Raw genomic sequence first — 18496 nt, 5'->3', positions numbered from 1 at the left:
TCAGATACATTCAGATTCTAATAGGCATAATTTGGACACCAGGCGGTGGTATTCTCCAGTAGATGTCTTGACGAACACCGACCTGACGATTCCATCTGGACTGGTGATGATCCGAGTTACTCGAACAATAGGCCAATGTTCTCTAGGAGAATTCGGGGCCACCACAAGCACGGTATCGTCCATAGCCAAATTCTTCTTATCGAAAAGCCATATTCGACGGTCAGTGAGTGTGGGAAGATACTCTTGAAGCCATCGGCGCCAAAAATGTGTCATCATGACTTGCATAGCTTCCCAATATTTTCGACAATGCAATTTATTGTCCTCGATGATGTCGTCTTCGGTGTTAGGTGAGCTCTGAACTATCAAAAAATGATTAGGGGTAACTGGTTCGGGATCTCGAGGGTCTACACTGACATAGGTCAGTGGACGTCCATTCAACAACGATTCAGCCTGAATCACGAAACCACGTAAAAGCTCTTCAGTAATCGCTATGACGGCCCTAGAGAGAAATTCAAGCTAACGCTACAAAAAAATATAAAAGGGAAACCCCAAAAAAAAAAAAGAAAACCGGGGTTTAAAAAAAAAATTATAAAAAAAAAAAAAAAAAAAAAAAAAAAAAAAAAAAAAAAAAAAAAAAAAAAAAAAAAAAAAGAAAAAAAAAAAAAAAAAAATTTTTTTTGGGGGGCAAAGAAAAAAAAAAAAAAAAAAAAAAAAAAAAAAAAAAAAAAAAAAAAAAAAAAAAAAAAAAAAAAAAAACATAAATTTTTTATTGTCTCAGCAATGAGACATTGTTGGAAACGAAAGCAGTGGCTGATGCTTTGGGTGAGCTACAGACTGCTTTCGCGCAAATCGAGAGAGTAACCTGGAAACCAGACCAAAAAAATTGAAGGAGTCGCACGAGAAATGGAGACACATTGGATAGCAATTACGACAGTGGAGGATGCTTTTCGGCAGGTGGAGCCCGCCCTCGCCTGGCTTGATGAAGCCCTGAACAATATTTCGGTTGGCATCGCTAATATGTCCATGGGGCGGCTTCCTGTTACTCTTTTTCCTACATTGCAAGTGGAAGCAATGCTGAAGGAAATCAAGGCGGTTCTACCTCCAGGCTGGTCGCTTAGCCCATGCATCCAGAACGGACATACCTGGAAGCTTTACATGGAAGCGAAGGTGGTAGTAGCGACCGTAAGTGACTACCTACGCATTTTTTTAACACTTACCCGTGTTCGAGTTTCCATTTAGATTTACACTGTACGAAGTTATTAGCTTGCCGCATCCTATCGGCAATGCCACGCTAGGTGCTCAGTTCGAGCCCTTTCCTCCGTTTTTCGCCGGGGCCAGTGATAGTCAAGCTTTTGTGGAACTGACGGTGTCAGATTCTTCCCGCTGTGTGACTTCCACTACATCCATCTGCCCAATCTGCCGAGCAGTTTATCGAAAACACAGAGAGCTGAGTTGTGCCATGGCCCTGTTTCTAAAAGACGAGGTACGGAGCCGCGCTCAATGCAAAACTAGGCTGTAACTATGGAGAGGCCAGCGAACTGTGCATCTAGGTCACCAAAGGTGGGGGTATTCCACAACACAAAAGACCACGATCACGTTCACCTGTCCTCACGAGCGCGGGAGAACGAATACTGTGGTAAAAAAGGAGGCGTTTGTAGTTTTCGAAGTGCCTATGTCATGTTCGGCACACACCGACGATTGGATTTTTCAAGCTAGCATTAGGAAAGGCATCAAGCATCCGCTCCGCAACAGCACTCTACCCTCTGTGACTCAGTTGGAAAATCTGGTTCAACTTCTGCACAACTTCTGCCCGAGCCGGCTGAAGAAGAAACTTCATCTTCTTTAAAGAAAAAGGTTGCGACTGCCAGCAAGCCCTTACTGTCGCATCACGCTAAATTTCAGGGCCGCATATCACTCATGGGTGTACATTTACGCGTCATCAAAGAAGAGGAAAAAGCAAGAGTGGCTATGGAGGTCGACGGCACCGTCGGGCTCCGTTATCCCTATGAACTAATTATCGCGATAGTCGGCTCATTGCTTGGCTTCGCAGCATCTTTAGTTTTCAGCTGGCATAACGTGACTGGAGGGGCGAATGTAATTCGACCCTCCCCCCAAAACTACTTGCCTATCCTTCCTTCATTTTGTTTTCCCCCTTATAGGTAGCTGTGTCCGGTAGTGTGTGTGTTTTCAAAAATCTTTTGATTTTGTTTCCTTATCTTTGTAGTTTTTCTTTGCGAAAGCTAGTGTGTTAAAAATATTACATTCATGTTATGTTATTTGGTTTCATGTTGTGTTAGTTTCGTCTAGTTTTTGCTCCCAAAAAAAAAAAAAAATGTGATCGGGACAAGTCGCCGGCTGAGGAGGGGGGGGGGATGTAACGAACGGTTTCTTGTTAAGCCCAAGAAATACGAAGGAAGCGTGAGAGAGAGCTTCAACGTTCGTTCTCACCCTCCGTTATTGATGTAACGGAGAGTCTCGCCATCCATCGGAAATGGTCATCTTGCATCTTCCAATCGCTTTAGCGTTGGATTGATGGAAGATGCAAACCATTAAAAAACTTGAGCAGAGACTAGAGTGGGGAGTCGGTCAATCATTTAGTAGTCAAAGCAGTTGTGTGTTAGTCGTGTTAGAGTTTTGTTTAACTTGTTTCTTTCCTTCTTTAGTGAAGCAGTTTTCCTCTTTTCGTGTTATCCTTTGAGTGCTGTGCCTTGTGTAGTTGCCCGTGTGGATCAAAATCTAAAATAAACAGTTACTCTCGGATCGCTCGTTACAATATATTAGTAATCATGGATTACTTTTCTAAATGGATAGAAGTCATTCCTCTTACCAACTGTACCGACCTCAATACTAGTAAAGCCTTAGTAGAACGAATTATTTTACATCATGGTCCCCCGAAAGCAATAATTACAGATCGAAGCAGTAATTTTAATTCTGAATTATTTTCTGCGCTTTGTAAATTTTTAAACATTAAACGGTTGAAAACAACTGCGTATCACCCTCAGACTAATGGGCAAACAGAGCAATTAAACAAAACTGTTGTTGAAATGATAAGGAAATATTGGGAGAATGGATTCGAGCGGGGGGGATATTTTAGGCCCTGTTGTTTTCGCTTATAATAATTCTGTCGACTCATCAACACTTAAGACTCCATATTTTCTAAATCACGGTCGTGATCCAGTCATGCCGATTGATCAATTCCTCTGTCCTCTTCCCCCAGTAATAGTTACTCCCTCAGACTACACGAAGCCTTTCAGCTTGTCAAAATCAATCTTTTGAAGTAAATTTTGAAAGTAAGCAACAATAGTACAGTGGAAATACAACAAGACGTAGGAAAACAAACTCAACTTTTACTTGTGAATCGACTAAAACCCCTATTTGAGTCAATGATCTGGAAAGACGAACCAGACTTTTTAGATGTAAGAGTTGAGAAACAGGCTGAAAAATTCGTACAAGAAACCGCAGATGAACTCAAAACTTTCCCTCCACCCCTAGAAACAAACCTTCAATCAGAGTTTGAACAAATTCCTTGTGAAAAAGAAACTCCTACTAAAAATTTTATGACACCTCCACCCACAACTCCTCCTAATCCAAGTTTAATGATTAGCTCACCAACAATTTCGTTACCTTCCAACCCGATTACAGAGACGTCAACCTTACCCATACAACCAGAGCGTCGCCTCGGTTTACGTCATCGGAATCTTTTAAAACCAGTTGTCAAATTCTGATATTGTATTGCTGTTATTTATTATTTTTTTTAATCACGTTCGAATCACTTAAACTATCTTTAAGCCATGTTTAAATTCTAATTACTGCGTATTAACGGATTTCTTTAACTTTTAGTAATCGTTGAACAATATCACTTAAAGCAGTCAGTAAAAAAAAAATAATAATAAAAAAAAATAATATAAAATAAAATAAAAATAAAAAACTTTGTATTAGTAATCTTAATTATTCATAAAATGGATCCCTAAAATAGATTTTGAAATTATTTTTCTCATAGATTATGTCTTCTACCTCTCCTCATCATACCATTTTTCAGTGGCCTCCATGCTCTTAACATCACTATTTGCAATTGTACGGCTTCTCAACCAAAAGAATTCCAAAAATTCACTAGCGATGACTGTGATAATCAAATAAGCCCCCTTCCCGGTATTCTAGTATATTATGATGTCTTTCTACTCTTCCCCAAATCAACCGTTTTGTTGGCCGTTCGTGTACCATGTGGCTGGAAAAGAAACACATCTATACTGACCTCTGGGGTTGGCAAACTCCAATTCAATCAAGAGTGCCAATAGAATTAAATGCACATGAATGTGAAAAAATGCGAGATTCCCGATTGTGCCATGGCAAAAGCATGGACTACTTGGGAAACAATAAGTGGTCGTTCGAACGTATTCCAAACGTGCAGAGTAGCTGGCCTCAAGTCACAGCTGATCAGCTGATCAAATGTCGATTAGAAGAAGTTACTTTAGAAACTGAGTGCGCTAACTGTACGATAAGCTCACCCATTGGTGATATACCGGGAGGGATCAACGGATCCGTTTCTCACAACCTAGGAACCATTGTCTGGAAGGAATCATTAAGAGAAGCTCAGCAGTGCATACTAATGCTTGTGGAAACATGTATTGCTCAACGTTACCTGACTAACAAAAGTGAAATAGAAAGAATTCGTGACGTCGAACAACAACTTGACTTTGTGTACAATACAACTAACCACCCTAAGTCATCAGAAAAAAGCTACAAACAAGTAATCGAAATGGAAAAAGTTATCTTACGTTTACATTCTTTAACTGACACCAATGCTCATCCGAGTAAACCCCTGGAAGAAGACATCGAAAATATTGCTGACATTCTCCGGGCTGAAATCAGCGGAGCGGCACATTCTCGAGACGCACGAGACCAAACTGCCGATGGAATAAATGGAGTGGCTCGAGAAATTCGAGCTCTACAATGTGAAAATCGGGTGCTGGCACACAAAACTGCTATCGCCACCGCACAACACAGTGGATGGCTTGCTGCCAGTTACCTAAATTTATCCACATGTAGCAAATTGATAGTCACTGGGGAATCGATCAGCGTCTATCAATGCTCCCCCAAAAATTCAACAATCACCACTGAAATCATAAGCTGTGGTCCTCAACCCAAACTCAGCGACTACACTTTAGACACTAAAGGATGGGAACTGACGCCTTACAACCCCTGTTACTGGCATAAAAATTTCGTCAACATCAACAGCCGAACACAGTTACTCGCACTAAGTTTACACCCTGCACTAACCCCCCACCCGATGAGCCCTACAGCTGCAATCGCCGATATAATTGCTGCTGCTAAAGCAGAACATAGCATCGACCTTGGAAATCCTTTTCACATGAGCACTCTTCTTTCCTCACTCCAAAAAGAAAAGAACGTTTTCCTGTCGTCTAAGATTCTTAGCTAGTCAAGTAGCATTTGTAGTCTTCTAGGGATGGGATTTATCGGATTCATTTTCTTTCATTTTTAAAGAGTAGGTTCCCTTATTGCAAGATACATACCTTGCTGTTCTTTTCTAAGTACTTGTAACCCTTTTACTTGCTTCACCAAAACATCTGATAATGGTATAGAAGAAGGCCATCCTACGTTATTAAATCCCTCAAATCCATCCCCGCCCATTACTATTGTAAACTTACCAACCTCTAATCAACAACTGGCCCTGGAATTTTTTGCCCCATCAGCCCCTTTTCTACAAGGAGAGCCTCCACGGAACAAATTCCATCGGGACGCACTAAGACAAGCGCATCGAGAAGCAGCTGTTTTTTTTTTGAATTAATTATTGTTGTTTTCTTTGTTTTGTTTTGACTTACTTTCTATTCCGTTCCAAATTTGACCTTGATTGATTGCGAGACGCAATCTTTTGGAACCGGATAGCTATGTAAAGAAGCAAAACAGTTTATTCTTTATTCTTTTCCTTATTTTTCCCCTAACCTTTATTCTTACGTAACATTAATTTTTTATACGCCCCTCTTTTCTATGTAATTTCTTTCTTAGACGTCTTACAGACGGATTTACTCTTCAAACGTTTCAACTTGATTTTCTGGTAGTTCGACCTTCACGAACCTCGTATAAAAACTTTTTGTTCTATAGAAAAAAGACTAAACTCCGTTCACAATTCAGTTCCTTCTAGAGTTGTTCCCCAATTTTGTGTGCTACTGAAAATATACTTCACTAGAAAAGACAATGAAAAAGGAAGTTAAAATATTAATAGCTTACACTAGACAGATGTCATACTGTCGCGAACCACTCGTTCAAGTTGCGAGGGACAAAAGTCCAAGTGTCCGGAAACCTGGAGTCCTTTTGACAACTAGCCCAAAAGTCTCTATTCCTCAATCAAACGATTGTCCTAAGATAGGAGAACCAAATAGACCTAACATTCCAGGTCCCCCTCAACGCCAGGGAAACCACTAGAGATCAACTGTAGCTTCGGGTCAGTTGATATCGAGCCTCCTTTAAAATCCCGACACGTCGCAAAATTAACAACCATTACAAGTGAATCGACTCCAAGAATTCCATTTAAGATTTTCCTAATCCCTTTACAAGCATTATTTGGTACAGGCGCGTCTAAAAGTATTATACACAAGAGATCATTTAATAAGTTGCCCCCTAGAGGTCAAGTGATCTGCAGTCAGTTTGATTTTGGTTTATACGATGTAGGGGAGAAAAAGTTACATACGCTGGGAAGAGTGACATTGCGATACCGAGTCGGTTTTAAGATAAGAATTTATTGTTAAAGACGGTGTTTCATAATGCTGTATCCTTGGATGGGATGCAATCCAAAAACACGGAATTCGGCTTGATGGAGAAGCGAAGAGCATTTCTTTAGCAAGAGATGAGCAGGACCCTTTAGCTATCTCTAGAAAAAATTAGTATTTCATTAGTTGCCTCTCTAATTGAGCCATAAATAGAATAACTTCTCATACTTCAATGTTTAAGAATATAGAAAATGTACACTCTCGCGCTATCCCAGTCTCTTGGAAGAAACGGCGGGTGTTAAGTAAAGGGTCCCAAGATTCCCCGCCAGGTTCGCTAGTATAGGAGGCCCCTAGTAAGTGCAGCAACTTTTACACCTTTGTTAAAAATGGATATATTTAATAAATATTGACGAATTCTATTTCTAATGAATTCTGCACTAGAGAGAAGACAAACGTGTTTAATATAATGAAATAGGCAATGTTGCGACAGGTGCAAATTTTTTTAAATTTTGAATTTCAATCACAAATTTAACATATAAATAATTGCCTAATCTAGATGAATTAGGTATTTAAGGATCGGGAATTAAATTAAGCTTAAATGAAATCAATTTCTGGACACATTGATTGGTAATTTTATAGATAACGAACGAAAAATCCCAATTTTTACTATACCACCAGAGGCGAGGGGCCTCCTATACTAGCGAACATGGCGGGGAATCTTGGGACCCTATACTGAACACCCGCCGGTCTTGGGGATAGCCGAGAGTGTACATTTCCTATTATATCGTGGTTTTACGATAGAAGTACCAAACATTTATTTTTAAAAATTATGAAATAGTAGATTTTATTAGAAGTTAATCTGTTATACTTATTCAGTAGCGATACAACATTGAAAATAGTAAAAAGTAAAGTCTTGGAAGAAAAGTAAAATTTTGATAGTAATACAGTACCCACCAACCGATTAAGAAGACTCCCTTCGTTTTGCGTCCTTTATTATGGCACTACGTGTCTCACAAAAACTGGAATAATTTTTTAATGGCTAAAGATAGATTTTTCCTTCTCTTTTTCCCGATTAGGAGAGAAAATGATGTTCGAAATATGCGTGCTTCACATTTTTGTAGGGCTTACCCCGACATTCCTACACCTTCGTTCATAGATTTCAAAAATAGAAAATTAATACTTAGATTAGCGCTGAAACATTTTTTTATACCAAAAGATGTTGCGTCATTTAATGAATATAACCGCAAATAAATTTGTTTGAAAAAAAAATTCAGCTCCCTTTCCTATTCATTGAAGTTTACTTCCTTAAAAAATTTGGAGCCAAAATCCTAACTTCTCCTCCAGTCACTAGGGGAGCTGGCATGCGCGCAACGTTCTGAAAAAAAAGCAAAGAATTCAATGGTGGGATTTTGAATGAAAAACGACAATCAGTTAACGAAAATCAATATTCCATTTATTCTGGGTTTAACACTTAGTTTATAAAAAAACATAGCTAAGATCAATATCTGGTGTGGCCACTCTTTGGCTAAAATTACGGCCTGGCAACGATCTTTCATAGTATTTATATATTTTTTGACAATCTCAGGTGTCACTTGACGCCACGCCTTCTCCAGTTCGGCCCATATAGTTTTCTTCGTTACTTTATTTGATTCTTCTAATCTTGATTTCACGAAATCCCAAACTTGCTCTATAGGATTTAAATCTGGGCTTTGTGGTGGCCATACCATTCTTTTAAGAACACCAATTTTTAAGAGAACGCAATTAGTATAGCAATAAAAAAATACAAAAAAAATATATATCAATACCCAATTTCTCTTTTCCATCTAAATAAGAGCGACAAAGATTGGACGAAAGTTGGGATCATTGTCCTCCTGAAAAATAAACCCTTCCCCAAGCAAGCTGACCTCCAGGAAATGCCTAAGAATTCGGATATTAAACAACTCTATCATAACAAGTAAAATACTAAAATATACTTTGCAAATAAGAATTTGGTGGTAAGTTTCCTTCTTCATTTTGCCATCAATTCGGTGCGACGGGAGTACTCCCTTTGAAGAAATGGCTCCCATTACAGACCCTCCACCCAACGTGACTGTTGAAACAAGACGCTCGTTATTATAGCGTTCACTTGCTGCTCGTCGAACAGAAGTTCGCCTGTGTGTTGCAAAAATTTTCATTTTTGATTGTTCAGTAAATAAAACTTTATCCCATTTTCGAGTCGTCCAAATAACGTGTTCTCTTGCAAATTTTAAACGTTTCTGAATGTTCGCTTTACAAAGCGACGGTTTCTTGTATGCCACTCGGCCATTCATTCCGTAAGTCACTAGACATCTTCTAACTGTTGATAAAGAGACAGGTACATCGACCACGAGATTTATTTCTTCAGTCAAAACAGGCAAAGAAAAAAACATCGACTTCTTTTTTATAACAAATACAAATATCGAGCAGTTTTTGGGACAGTTTAAGTTCTTTCTTTCACTTTGTTTGACGACCAGGAACAACTTTTTTTTCTTTCTGAAAACTATCTAAATCATTTTTTACTGTAAACAATGTTTTGGCGTAGGCGTAGGTTGAAGTATATTGAAATTACTCGATAAGAACAACCACCCTCTCGCATGGTTACAATTGTCCTTTTCTCTATCACTGATAAATCACTTCCCTTTCCCATATTAATTACTTGCATGAGACACTGCCCTGGTTCTGCCACGACGCGCAATATAAGAATAAAGTAACTTTCTACAATGAAACTTTCCAATTTTTGTCGGAATTTGGTGGAAGAATTAAGACCGCACTTTGATGGGCATGGATTTTCCTACTTTGTGTATTCAAAGTTGAAAAGTGCTTTCTGATGACAAGAGCTGTGGTCACGACCACACTGAACAAAGGGAGACGAACGAGTGACGAACAAGTCACCACGCTCCAATAGTTAGAAAAACGGACGTTGATGAATGGGCCTAAGGCTCTTTCTATCGTTACAAATTAGGGGATGAGAACAAAGGGAAAAAAAATAGCAACGTTTGACTGGTGGTTGATAATTTTCGACATTATCCGGCGGACAGGAAACTAGCTTCTTCTTCTTGTTCGTAGATTTTCTTCGCCGCTTTTTTAGCTTAGACTGCACACTTTCTGGTTGGCCTGCGCATGGTTGGCACTGGATCAGTGAAAGAAGTAGGATCTTTTAGTTCAGTAGGCTCGGAGGCCTAGATTGGGTGCAGTTTTGAAATGGGACGATTGGTTTTTCCTTTTGTCGTCCGAATGTTTGCGACACGAATCTCTCCATCGTAACTTCAGATAAGATTCTCGACCACCGCTAGCTTCCATTCTTTTCTTGGCTTCTCGTCGTGTACTAGGACTACATCTTTCTCTTTAATAACGGTAGTTTGACCTTTCTTGGTAGCCTGATGATACTCTCTGAGAGCTGGAAGATACGAATTAATGAATCGTTTCTCAAATTGTTTTAAGAGTGTTTGATGTCTGACGAGAGCCTTTTTCAACTCATTCGGTCTTTCCGCGTAAGACAAATCTAAAATTTCCTCCGTCAATTCTTCATTGTAGGGTAATGTATTGAGACGTCTACCATACATCAAATGGGCTGGACAGAGAGATTCCTGATCTCCGACGTGGCTAGAGGGCTCTTGGAGCGGGCATTCATTCATTACGACCTCGGCATCTGCAACTAGTGCTTGGTAAGCATTGAAAGTAGGTTTGCTGCGTCCAAGAATTTTAGCTAGAGATTCCTTTGTTATTCCCACAAGTTTCTCCTAGAAACCTCCGTACCAAGGAGCGCGTTTCGGGATGAAACGCCACTCGACTTGTTGGTCGGAGAGCTGTCACAGGACTAGCGGATCGCGGAAAACCTTCTGGAAGGTCTTAGCTGCTTTTTCGAATGTTTTTGCATTGTCGGAAATGATTACCGCGGGGCGCGAGTGGTGGGATACAAAACAGCGGAATGCTTCGAGAAACGAAATTGTAGTTAAATCTTCCACCACTTCGAGATGAATGGCACGGGAACTGGCACATGTGAAGAGTAAGATGTCGGCTTTTCTGTCAATCTTTGTCGCTTCTTTATGACCACGTAGATTGAACGATCCCGTAAAGTCTACAAGTGTGACGGTAAATGGAAAGGAATAGGTGGATCTGGACACTGGAAGTGGCGCGTGATTGGGTTTCGCGTAAGCTGCCCCCCGTACACGACAACACGTTACGCAGTCTTTTAAACATTTTTTAAACAATTTGTCTGATTTGTGGGATCCAGAAACGATGACGTATAGAAGAAACGGTCAATTTGATTCCACCGTGTAGTGCTAAGCCGTGATGTGCAGTTATGATAAGTCTTGAAAGGGGAGATTTATTCAGCAGGAGTATTGGATGCTTTGTTTCTTCTCTTAATTGAGAATTTGTCAGGCGGCCATCACAGCGTATTAATTCATCATCTCCGATGAAAAGATCTAGCTGCGAGACAAGAGGTGGGCGCCTTGTGTTTGGGTTTGTGAAATAGTCCAAACTCGCTGGAAAAATGTTGCTTTTGAGCAGATAAAATCCATAAATGTTCAGCTTTCTTGAGTTCTGTCACAGTAATGTGTCCCACTATCCATCTGGCCCTAGATTTGTCACGTAGTTTGATGTTTGGAGCAAGTCGCAGAATGATGGCAGTTGTCCTAATCAGGGAGAGAAAATTTATACCGTGAGATCTCTAGAATTTTTTCAATTCCTCCTGTGACGATTAGAGATGCATTGGAATTCACCACAACATTTGTAATGGCTGTAAGATGGTAGGTCGCAGCTGTTTCAGAGATACACTCCCATAATGGCCACTCGTTCTTCTTTGGAAGCCATTGTGGCCCATTGAGCCAAATTTCAGACGATGAAAATTGTCGGAGAGTAGATCCCCGGGATAACAGGTCTGCCGGGTTGGAGGTTGTAGGGCAGTAATTCCATACTGCGTTCGAGTGACTGTTGAAGTTACGAATGGTGTCGATACGATTGTTGACAAATTGGCATTTGATTTTGCTAGTCTTCTTTATCCAATAGAGCACGATCTGGCTGTCTCACCAAAGATGACAACTCGGTATTGGATCAAGTGGTTGAAAGGCGGATAGGATAGATGATGCTAAGTGGGTTCCGATCACAGCAGCCATAAACTCAGTCTGAGGGAGAGTCAATAGCCTCTTTTCGGTTTTGAGGGGGGCTAACCGAGCTCTCACGAGTACGAATGATGTATAGCTTCAATCACACAGATAGGCCACAGCACCGTAAGCGGATTGGCTTGCATCTGCGAAAACATGCAGGTCAGCTTTCTTTCTTCTTTAAAAATAACAATGAGGGAAGGAAACGCTTGCACCTTTGATTGCTTTCGTAATACCGCTCCATCTCTCGATGAGATCTAATGGTAAGAGATCATCCCAGTCTAATTTAAGCTTCCAAATGTCTTGAATTAAAATTCTTGCTGGAATTGTAAGTGGCATGATGAAACCAAGAGGGTCATATACACCGGATATACCGCGTAGTATGTCTCGATTCGTGGATTTGGAGTGGCAATAAACATTTAGTCTTGTACTTGGTACCTGGAGAGAATCCGTTGCTGGCTTCCAACTAAGCCCTAGTACTTTTGTCAGCGGGGAATTGTCGTCAACTCCTTCGTTTTCGGCTTTCTTGGTCAACTGGATTTTGTTAGAACCCCAAGCTTGAAGTCTAAGGCCGGCGTTGTTCAGCAGACAGTTGGCTTCTTTATAGTAATCCATTGCTTCCGTAGGTTTGTCACACCCGGTGACAAGGTTGTCGACATATATGTTTCTATTTATGTCAGCAGCTACTGGGGATAAAGTTGATTGGAGGTACTTTTTAATTACGGACAGCAAGATAAAATCCAAACGGAATCACCCTTAACTTTAGGGATAGGATTTCCGGTCAGATGGATCCTTTAACCAGAGGAATCGAACATAGTCCCGATCCTTTTCGTGCACACTGATCTGGTGAAAGGCTTTCTCAATATCAGCGGTAAGGCCAATAGTGTGGATTCTAAAGCGGAGAAGTATCACCAACATGTCGTTTTGCAATGGCGGCCCAATCTCCAAACAGTCGTTCAGACTTACCCCGGTGGGAGTCTTACACTAGCAATCATAAACGATTCTGATTGGAGTTGTGGTGGAATCTCTGAAGACTGCGATGTGCGGTATGTAGTGACTTGGATTCTTCAGTTCGTTGAACGGAACCTTTTCAATAAACTTTCTTGTGAGTTGGTCCTGCATGATACTAGAGCTTGAGACTGTTTGGATCCTTTGAAGTCATACGGTTGATGGTCCCCCGTGTCCTTTTCTGACAAGTCAGCAAGTTGGATGATAGTTGTCGGTGGCTATCACGTCAGGGAAGTCTTGCCACGTATTTTCCGTTGTAGAATGCTATGGAATTCTTCAGATATGATTCGGTTGTCTGCGTTGACTCCGTTTCGGGTTAAATTCCGAGGGTTTCAAGCTACCAGAAGCGCGTTACATCGAATTTCTCCTGTACAGAAACATGGAAACTTAGAGTCGGTTGACGTGTTAACTCGGGTACACCATTTAGTCTGCCAGAAACTAGAAGTCCTATCCTAGAGTTGACAGCTGATGGACCTTGTCCTTGAATAACTTGGTTCCCAACAATATTCCAGTAGAAATCCGCCCCGATAAGAATGTCGATATCGAAAAGAGACCTCTCAGAAACAGGATGGGCTAATCTCAACCCCTTGAGGTGTGGAAGAAATGGCAGCATAGCACGATGTGGATCCGCCAAAGGATCGACAATGTGTTAAACCATAATGGCTTGAATTAGAAAAGATGATCCGGAGCAATCTAGAAGACAGGTCTTGTTAACGTACCCTACATCGTAGTATTCTGCTGATGAATTTTCCAACGAAAATCCGGCCAAGATGAGATTTTCGCGCAAAATGGGTCTAAGATTTAGTAGCTTAGCTAGTTTGAATGTGATGAACAAACGTTGGGCTCCTTTATCGATGAGCACATTTCCTTTTGTCTTCACGCCTTGGGATTGAACCATGGCTCTCGCTGTTTCAAAAAATACGAAAGAGTTTGAAGGACCAGATCAATGAGGCGTAGCGACTGTTAGCGTTGCTGCCGAAACAGACGTAACCGTTGCGGTCGTTTCTGTACTTGGTCTTGAGATTGGTGCTTTTGCATCTTCAAAGTGAAGGCTTGTATGGTGGTCACGTTGGCAAGTATGGCAACGTTTCTTGGAGGGACCATCATTGCTTGACGAATGCGAAGAACTGAGGCAGTTAAAACATAGTTTCTTCACGCGGGCTATCTTGAATCTTTCTTCCATGGTCTATAAACTGGAGGTCTACGGACTGTCGTCTGCTAGACCCGATTTTGACGATTCGTCTGCTAATTTTTGAAGCAAAAATCCGGGCATCCACTAGAGGCGCTGACTGTCCGCATCAGTCATCAAATTACATTGGTAAGCCCGCGGAAAATAAGAAATTTTGCTTAAACATTTTGGTTTCAACTTAATTTTTGTATTACATCTGGATATCTTACACTGTGTAAATCGATACACTGATATTGCACATTAATAAACATTTTACACAACCAATTTTGACATTTTGCGGTGTTTTTGTTGCTTTTCTTTCAATTTTTGCTGAGCCTCATTCTTGAAGCGCTTGGATTCGATGTGATAGCGGAATGCAACGTATTCATAGATAAGAAAAGATATAACTTCAGCTCGATGCTCCTTGCAGCATATGGGAAGAAGACTAAGGCCGTCACCAACAATTTTCTTGATAACAAGCTCAAAGGAATCTCTAATGTAGGCTTCCTCTGATTTTAGATGCTTTTGAAGAATACTCTCCACCTTGGCGATGATGTAATAAAAGCCGAGTGAAGCGAAACGGAGGAATCCTTTGCTCTTAAGTGTGGTTATGTGTGCCGCGTAAAATTCACTGGGTAGCTCACTTTTTTCGGACGTAAGCGAAGCGAGGCACTTGTCACAATTGATTTCTTCTTTTCTGGAAAAAATAAGGTACCCACAGTTATAGTATGTTGCATTAGATTGTACCAGATCCAGATCATCTCCCAGAGAAACCATTTCGCTTCTAGTCGCAAAAATGAGCCCTGTCAGTATATGGTCCTTTAGGTTGTTCCTCATTTTCGCGGATCTGTCAACGTTCTCTTTAAAACTCTTCAACATGCAATCTTTGTAACTTGTTAGGATATGCATCCTCTCTTGGTCATCGATGTTGCCATCAATACGAAGTGCATTCCTAACAGGTACGTACATCGAAAGCATGCGATAAATCCGCATGAAAGTACTAGCCGTGGGGGCATCCAGGCCACCTCCACATGACCTAACAATGCCGAAAAATCGCTGTAAATAGAAAACACTTTAGTTGCTATAATATTTATGAGAAAAGGTAGTGGTGAGAGAAAGGAGACCTACTTCAAGGCAATCTTGATTGAATTTGCCACTGAGGACGAAGTCATAATTGCATTTCATCAGTAGATATTCAATTAGCTCTATTGCACTGGTAAGTGTTATTCTCATCGCTTTCAAACTCGTATTCGAAATGAAAGGAAGCCCGTTGAACTTAGACGCCCGTGAATGTTCTTCAGTTTCATTGATGGCATCAAGGAGATCAACCAGATGTTTCTTGTCTTTTTCCCAGTTGCCTAGGGTTATTCTGTCCCTGTATTGTCTTCCGTTTAAAACGTCAAAGGCATCGTTAAGAACCTGGCACATTTGTTGAGTTGCCTCGGTATGTTTGAAAGCTTCCATTGTAGCAGGATTTTTCAGACGGTAAAATTCAAAAGCTTTTGCAACTGAATGCGAAAATATCTAGTATATTTAGATATATGTGATTAGAGCAAAAATATGTTTAATATAATAATATGTACCTCTGCCATTAGCCGAACATTCATTTTAGAAAAGCTGTTTGGATGGATGTGCTCATCAGTTAGACGGAACGCTACGCCCATACCGCCTTGTTCCGGTTTGTCATAATTGAAAAGACGGACAAAATCTGAATGGCGGACTTCTTTCCCTTTAAACTGTAAAATACATTCATTGTTAAAATATATTGATGTACGTACACATGTTTGTACCTGAATCTTGTCATTATAAAAATGTGATTCGGCCGCAGATGGGAATTCTTGCGCTAGATCTATGGCGCTTTCAGCACCTTTCGCTTTTACTGTTTTCTTTCTTCGAGGTCGCACCATTCTTTGACGGGTGAAGATAAAATTTCTCACACACTTGAATAGATGCGGAACGTCCTGGAGAAACCATATCTTCTCACCTAGTTCCGTTGACGTGGGATGCTCTATCGAACATGAAATGTTTCCGTCCTCGTCGGGCGATCCTCTTATTCCGAAATCCGCCCAGGCCGTTTTGTTCGTTTGAGCTCCGTCACACGTGACCGACGTCACTCGAGCGGAAACTGCTTCCAGCGCAACAATTGCTTTCGTGGCCAGTCGTGAAATAACATGACCAGGCGCGGCCCCTTTTATGGCAAACACAGCGATCGGCTGGATCCACGACGATCGATAAGGTCGAAAGATAAATACAAGAGCATGGTCCGCCATTTGCTCAGTAAAGTCCACATTCCGATCTTCAATTCCTTCCGGACCGTAGTCAATGAATCCCTCAAAATGCATTTTTTGAGCATCATATTTAACATGTTTGGTCAACGACATCTCGTCCCAAACCAATGATCCTCGTCTCAAATTCAAATCTAAGCCCTCTAGTTGACGTTTGATTGAAAGCAGAGCCTCCTCATTGAATCCAAAATTACAGGGCATTGAACTAAGAAGTCGGCGGATGGTATCCGGGCAGGGAAGAGGTAACAAACAGTTTGTACGTAGATGTTTGTATGCCCGAGTACTCTTAATTTTCATTAGGAGGCACTCCATCAACCACTCTGCATCATAGCGCATACCTTTTCCTTCTCCACAGTTTGACTTGTCGATGATGAACATTCTCACTACAAGCCGTTCCTTAATAATATTGAAACATAACATGAGTTATAGATTAGCCATTTATACAATGTCATGTCAAATTAATTTTTTTTTCATTTCATTTTGTTTAATGAATATGCATATTAATACAAGAAAGGAAACCGCGTCATTAAACCACAGTTTATAGAACATGATTAAACCATGGCCAATGAACTGTTTACAGACCACATTGAAAAATTGGTTAGAAAAATACCTTGTAAAAAATTTGGTGGGAAAAATAATTCTTGTCAAAACAAACAATTCTTGTCAATACAAAAAAAAATATGCTTATATGAAAAATAGCGTCATGAACTCATCGCCTATAAACAGTTCAGAGACCATGTTGAAAAGTTATTGAGAAGAATACTTCTACGCAAAACTAGCTAACAACTACTAGATGCTATCACATCCAACATACGCAAGCGCACATATCAATATACCTTCTGATTTAGGTTATCAAGAACCTTTTTAAACTTCTCTTCACTTTTTTTCACTTCATTGGCTTGTTGGGCAAAACCATAACGGAGTTTGAATAGCTCCGCCTCTTGAAGATTGATAATATCTTCCTTTGCAATTAAATCGGCTTCTATCTTCTGCTTTTCCATTCTCAAAATGTGCTCCTGTGACTCCATAGTACCAATTTCCTTTTCCATTTTCTACAGGGATCAATTCGAAATATTAAAAAATTTAAAATCATTTGTAAACAAAATACGAAACAAAACTTACAGTCACGGTTTCCTTGTTACGAACTAGTTTTTGCTGTGCCAATCGATAATCAGCTCTCAACTTTGCCAGTTTTTCTTTTTCTGAAATAGGATTCGGCTGAGTCACTTTTTTCACCAGAGCTCGCCTTATCGTGCAGCACTCGGAACACACCGGTGTTCCTAGTGGTCCTAGTGGTTTCCGGTGTTTCCACCGGTCCTCTATGGTTTTTTGTACCCATTTCAAGACGTCCTCAGGTAGGGAATGAGAGCTTGGGTTATAGAAATTCTTATTATTTACGTCGAAAAAGGTTTTGCAGTTGGTTGATCTCCAAGTGTCATCTTGAAGGACAGCTCCAGTGCAAAACTTAATGTTGGCAAACCGCCCTTCTCTCATGCCGTGGCATTTGTGCGCCTCGTCGAAATTCTTGATAATCCTTGCTAACTGCTGGCACAGTGTTTCGTCATTTTGTTCTTGATTTAGAAACGTAGTATAAAGTACTTTGGAATTGTAGGACAAAAAAACCTGCCCGTCTTTCAAGTGGACCGACTTTGATTCAGTTGTTTCTCCCGGGAGAGTTCAAACTGAACACAAAGTGGGACCTGTAATGATAATAATTCATTAGCCAAACATAAAACCATTCATAATAATATATATTACCGCAGACTCATCTTTGGAATTAATCCAAAACCAAGTTGGAGGTAATGGACAGTCTTTCGGATTAAAAGACAACCATGGCATCCCTTCACAATTCTGGAAAACATCATCAATGTCTTCTTGAGGCTCATCCAGGTGCTTAGCCTTCTTATGCTTCCTAACGTCAGCAGTCTCTCTATCTTTTGGTAATTTTCTTTTGGCTGCTGGTTTTGGCTTTGTCAGATGACTCGGGCAATCTATGTTACATTGATAAAAGAAGCTGTAAAAAGGTTTTATTATTTGAGTATAAATATATGGTTATATTTACCTTGAAAAATTCTTGGAATTGCTCCTTCTTTAAGGGTCACGTTCTTCCACGCATGGAAGATTTCTTTTCCATCCTTCCCTTTTATCATGCGTCCTTTAATGACGTCATCTTCTTCAAAATGTCTG

General features: G+C 40.4%; 2 protein-coding genes across 2 annotated transcripts; both read right to left on the bottom strand.

The window, feature by feature from the left end:
- On the bottom strand, positions 1-1273 carry LOC123471396. Its single transcript, XM_045172630.1, has 2 exons — positions 1218-1273; positions 1-499 (listed from the first exon to the last, which is right to left on the bottom strand). The coding sequence occupies exons 1-2, from the start codon at positions 1271-1273 to the stop codon at positions 1-3; spliced, it is 555 nt and encodes a 184-aa protein (XP_045028565.1).
- A 15630-nt stretch (positions 1274-16903) lies between these two features.
- Positions 16904-18496, bottom strand: LOC123471060. Its single transcript, XM_045171926.1, has 4 exons — positions 18372-18496; positions 18068-18300; positions 17432-18009; positions 16904-17361 (listed from the first exon to the last, which is right to left on the bottom strand). Exons 3-4 carry the CDS (start codon positions 17801-17803, stop codon positions 17137-17139), a joined length of 597 nt encoding a protein of 198 aa, XP_045027861.1. The 5' UTR covers positions 17804-18009; positions 18068-18300; positions 18372-18496; the 3' UTR covers positions 16904-17136.

This window comes from Daphnia magna, linkage group LG4, assembly GCF_020631705.1.
Source record: "Daphnia magna isolate NIES linkage group LG4, ASM2063170v1.1, whole genome shotgun sequence".
Classification (NCBI taxonomy): Eukaryota; Metazoa; Arthropoda; class Branchiopoda; order Diplostraca; family Daphniidae; genus Daphnia; species Daphnia magna.
Note: the sequence above shows the minus strand (reverse complement) of the source record. Positions and strands in the feature narration are given on the sequence as shown.